The sequence below is a fragment of the Orycteropus afer genome, unplaced genomic scaffold (assembly GCF_000298275.1).
Source record: "Orycteropus afer afer isolate SDZICR_OR568_19922 unplaced genomic scaffold, OryAfe1.0 scaffold00059, whole genome shotgun sequence".
Taxonomy (NCBI): Eukaryota; Metazoa; Chordata; class Mammalia; order Tubulidentata; family Orycteropodidae; genus Orycteropus; species Orycteropus afer.
This window is the reverse complement of record NW_006921646.1, coordinates 3,776,694-3,781,850: the sequence shown is the minus strand read 5'-3', so window position 1 is coordinate 3,781,850 and position 5,157 is coordinate 3,776,694. Positions and strand designations below refer to the sequence as shown.

Here is a 5,157-nt window from a genome sequence, read left to right as displayed (position 1 = left end):
ACACCTTATTTTGGGAGCTCTGATAGCATAGTGCCTAATGCATTTGACTGCTAACCAGAAGGCTGGCGGTTCAAACCCACCAGCCACTCCTTGGAAGGAAAGTTGGACAAACCTACTTCTGTAGTGATACTGCCTCAAAAATGAGTCGGGGTGACTCTATGGCACATAACAACAACAACAACAATACCTTATTTCTGGTGTCACACCCACACAAGGGTGCTGAAACCAAGTAAAGTAAAAACTATTTTCCCTACCCTGGCACCCCGATGAGAATAGATAAGTAAACTAAATTACCCCAACTATATCCCCTACCCTGGTTAAGACTGATAATTAGATAAGACCCTGATGGGAATAGATAAGTAAACTAACTTACCCCCAACTACTTTCCCACACCTGACAGTATTCAATTCCTTAAAGAACTGAATGGAAAACATTCCTTCCTCCAGATGATAGGCTGCTGAAAGTGTCTTAGAAACAACTTGTAAATTAACTCTGGCACTGGAAGGAAGAAAAGTTAATTCTGACCCTCTCCCCTCTGCCTAAGCCCCTATCAGCTGATAACAGGAAACTAGTGTGACCCATACACTATTGTCACCCATTTCACTTCACGCCCCAAATTCTTCAACCTTTTGTGAACAAACCTCCCTCTCCTGAAACCTACAAAAACTGTGTTTCTCTGGGAGTTAGATTTGGGTACTAAATTACCCCTTACTCCTTGCATTGTGGCTTTGCAATAAATAATTTTCTCTCTTCTCAATCTCAGTGTGTAAACTGTTTTGCCCTGACTGAGTACTGGGCAGGGACCCATGTTTGGTTTGATAACAGTGCCATTTTATCTTCTTTACTTTAATGAAAAGATACTCAATACCCTTGATGGGACACAAGCCCCTTATATTTGCATAATTCCACCCAGTCATTTGGTGGGAGTCACAAAGACCATGGCTAAGAGAGCCAGACCAAGTAAGTAACTGCACCACACACCTGAACTCTTAAATACACTCACACATAAAAATTGTCCAAACAGCTGTCTCCAATCATAGAAGAGAAGAAGGCTCCTAATTGACCAACACAGGAATGGCTCATAATTGTGGTCGATTCAAAGGTTTTTGTTGCTTTTGGATCAAATCTTTAAAGTGATAAATTGAAGTCACCTTCTTAGTCAAGGAAAGACTAAGTTTTAGAAGAGGACCTCCACACTAAATCACTGACTAGTAACTAATGATGCCATTCCTCTCAAATGCTGATTGGTTCACAACTCTGAAGTCACCCAATTCAGAGGAAAGCAATGAGTTGCTTGGCTCCTATTATTTGAGTACGGGGTAGGGGAGGGCCATAGGTTTCATTGAGGAGACTTCTCTACTCCTCTCTTACCCTCTGCTGTCCTTTCTCCTGCGTGGTTGGCTTATGGTTCCCCAGGGTCACCTGGATGGCAGCTTTGACATTGACACTGATGGTGCTGAGCCCTCCTCTGGTTTTGTCCAGAAACACCCAAAGTAAGTTCACACCTTGGGTGTAAGCTATTATGGGGTGGGATAATGTAGGAAAAGAGTTAACTTTGTGACTATGTCCAGGCCATGAGAAATCATGTTCTTAAAAAAAAAAAAAAAAAAAGTGGCATTTGCTTTAGTGAGTATCTCTCTTTACCTTATGGATCCCAAAATCTTTTCACAAAAGTGCCTAAGGAACTCTTCCTGAGAAAGTGACATGACAGGTGAGATGTGAATGATGAGATGAAGTCAGCCATGCAAAGACTTAAGGGACAAGTGCTCCAAGAGAGGGAACTACTGGAGAAAGGTCTAAATAAGACAGGATGTTTGCTGTGTTTAAGGGCGAGTAAGAAGTCCAGAGTAAGGGGAGAAGAGCAAGAAAGGGGGAGATGGCATGAGATGAGGTTGGAGAGGAGTCATGAGACACATCATTTAAGCCCCTGAGAACCTTTGTAAGAAATCTGAATTTTATATAAAGAGATAGGTGAAGCCAATAGAGACTGATATGGAAGGGTAATTAATGATTTATTTTTATTTTTATTTTCTACCTCCTTTGTGGAGAATGGATGGTAGGCTTCACAAACAGAGGCAAGGAGACCATATAGGAACATAGTAGAATTCCCCAGAGAAGAAATGCTTTGGGCTTGATTTCATGTTATAGAGATAAAGACAGAGAAAAATGGACAGATTTGGGAGGACTTATTATTAGATAAGTTGTGAGTGTTGAGGAAAAGCAGAAAATCAAGCTTATCTCTAAGGATTTTGTCTTCAATAACTAGCTGTATATTGGTTTTCTTCATGGAGACAAGGAATATCAAGAGAGGAAATGATTTGAAGTGGAATGCTATAAAAAGGTTTTAAGTTAGATTTTATATGTGATTTTGACATCTATAGGAAGTTGTCAAGAGGTCAACTAAATACATGAGATGTGAGCTTAGGGAGGACTGAGGGGTAGAGATCTGGAAGTTGGTGCCATCAATATGTGGATCATATTCAATGCTAGAAAGGAGAGGAGATTCCATAGGGAGAGACAATGTGAATAGAAAACAAGAGGAGGGTCAAAGACCAAACACAGAGACATCATCATATTAAAAGTCAGTTTAACAAGATTAAGTCAGCCAAGAAGACTGCAAAAAAGTACCAGTGAGGTTGGAGGAAAACCAAGTGAATGTGACAATGCACAGAAGCCAAGGAAATAAATTTGTTTCAAGAAGGAGGGAGTGTGCAGCTGTGGTGAATACCACTTAGGAGTGGCTGAAGTGAGGACAAGTTAGAGAAGTGAACACTGAGTTTGATGGACTTGCCATTTGCAAATTCAGTTGTATACCCAGGTTGGTGATTGAACTGTTTGAAAAGAGAATGGGAGGTGAAGAAGTGAACTCAGAATTATAGATGAGTCTTCTCAATTAGCTGGCCTCAGGGAAGGATTATGCTCTAAATCAGAGTCAGTTGGACCTAAAATATAAGAATGAAGGGACTTAAAGAGAATCTGTTTCTTCTCATTTTGAGTCATGCCACATCAGCAAACGGAGGTCCTGAAGCTCTACTTTATTCATATCATTAAGGTCAGCTTCACTCTGATGAGGCAGCTCTTTCCCAGTCATGTTTTGAGGGCCTTCTAACCTGAGGGGCACATCTCCCAGCACTGTACTGGAAATGTTTCAGGACTACTCATAAAGTTGTCCAGTAATATATCAGACAGTGTGCCACTGCTATACATAAGTTTTCATTGGCCTATTCTTGGAGAAGTGGATGACCTCTTCCTTCTTCTGAGTCTGTCTCAGTCTGGAAGCTCTGCTGAAACCCGTCCACCATGGGCAACCCTGCTGGCATTTGAAATGCCAGTGGCACAGCATCCTGCCTCACAGCAACACCCAAGCCATCACAGTATGACAAACTGACAGACAAGTTCACCTCCCTTAGTTATTCAAACCACTCCACTCACTTTCTGACCTTCCCCTTACCTGTTTTGACTGCCGGCCCTGGCATCCCACTTCCTGCCTGGAAGATCACATGATAGAATTTTGCAAGATCAATGATTCATTGCAAAAATTATTCTTTGCAAATACCTTTTCTCAACCACATATATAGCCGTGGCTATACATGAGAAGTTTGCCAGATGGAGTACACAAGAATCAGATCGACTACATCTGTGGCAAGAAGTGATGGAAAAACTTAATATCTTCAGCCAAACAAAGTCCAGGAGCTGATTGTGGAACACACCATCAATGGCCCATATGCAAGTTCAAGTAGAAATTGAAGACAATTAAAACAAGTTCATGAGAGCCAAAATATGACCTTGAATATATCCCTCCTGAATTTGTTATGCTGTTATGTGCCATCAAGTCAGACCTGACTCATAGTGACCCCTCCTTGGGTTTCTGACGTGGTATCACTATGGAAGTAGATTGCCCAACCTTCCTTCCAAGGAGTGGCTGGTAGGTTTGAACCATCAGACTTCTGGTTAGCAGTCAAGTGCCTTAGGCACTATGCTACCAGAGCTCCTGAATTTACAGACCATCTAAAGAATAGGTTTGATGAATTGAACACCAAAGACCGAAAATCAGAGGAATTGTGGGATGACATCAAGAACATCATCCATGAAGAAAGAAAAAGGTCATTAAAAAGACAGGAAAGGAAGAAAAGACCAAAATGGATCTCAGAAGACACCCTGAAACTAGCCCTTGAACTGAGAATACCTAAAGTAAATGGAAGAAATAACAAGGTAAAAGAGATGAACAGAAGATTTCAAAGAGCAGCTTGAGCAGACAGACTGAATTCTTATAATAAAATGTGCAAAGACATGGAGTTGGAAAGCCAAAAGGAGGAACATGCTTGGCATTTCTCAAGCAGAAAGAACTGAAGAAAACATTCAAGCCTCAAGTGGCAATATTGAAAGATTCTATGGGCAATATATTGAATGATGCAGGAAACATCAAAAGAAGATGGAAGGAATACACAGAGTTACTGTACCAAAAAGAATTGGTGGATGTTCATCCATTTCAGGAGATGGCATATGATTAAGAACCAATGGTATTGAAGGAAGAAGTTGAAGCTGCACTGAAGGAAGTGGTGAAAAACAAGTCTCCAGGAACTGACAGAGTCCCCTTAAGATGTCTCAACAAACAGATGCCACACTGGAGGCACTCACTCGGCTATGCCAAGAGATTTGGAAGACAGCTACCTGGCACACTGACTGGAAGAGATCCATATTTATACCATTCCAAAGAAACTCAGGCCCACCCAGAGCAGCAGGCCAGAAGAGCAGGAGATGGGGGATAAAAGCTAGGAACCTGGACAGAAGAGCAGTCAGCCCCAGGGTTACAGGTGAGGAGAGACAACTTAGGGACGCCCAAAGCAGCAGGCGGGAAGAGCAGGAGAAAGGGGATTAAAAGCCAGGAAGCCAGAGACAAGAGCAATCAGCCGAAGGGATTAGGTGAGGGGAGGAAACTCAAGCCCGCCCAAAGCAGCAGGACCAGAGAGCAAGAGAAAGCAGATAAAAGCCAGGAACCCGGACAGAGGAGCAGTCAGCCCCACAGACAACTCAGGGACCCCCAAAGCAGCAGGCCAGAAGAGCAGGAGAAAGGGAATTAAAAGCCAGGAAGCCAGACAGAGGAACAGTCAGCCACAGGGACCCAGGTGTGGGTCATACAAGAGGTCTCCAACAGCA

General features: G+C 42.5%; 1 protein-coding gene across 1 annotated transcript in view; it reads left to right on the top strand.

Moving 5' to 3' along the window:
- The window catches only part of LOC103195747 (DLA class II histocompatibility antigen, DR-1 beta chain-like), a 31,632-nt gene that overhangs the window by 12,578 nt on the left and 13,897 nt on the right, over positions 1-5,157 (top strand). The window contains exon 2 of the mRNA XM_007939379.2: positions 1,351-1,493. Coding sequence (XP_007937570.2) covers positions 1,351-1,493 — 143 coding nt within the window. The remainder of the gene's footprint in view (positions 1-1,350; positions 1,494-5,157) is intronic.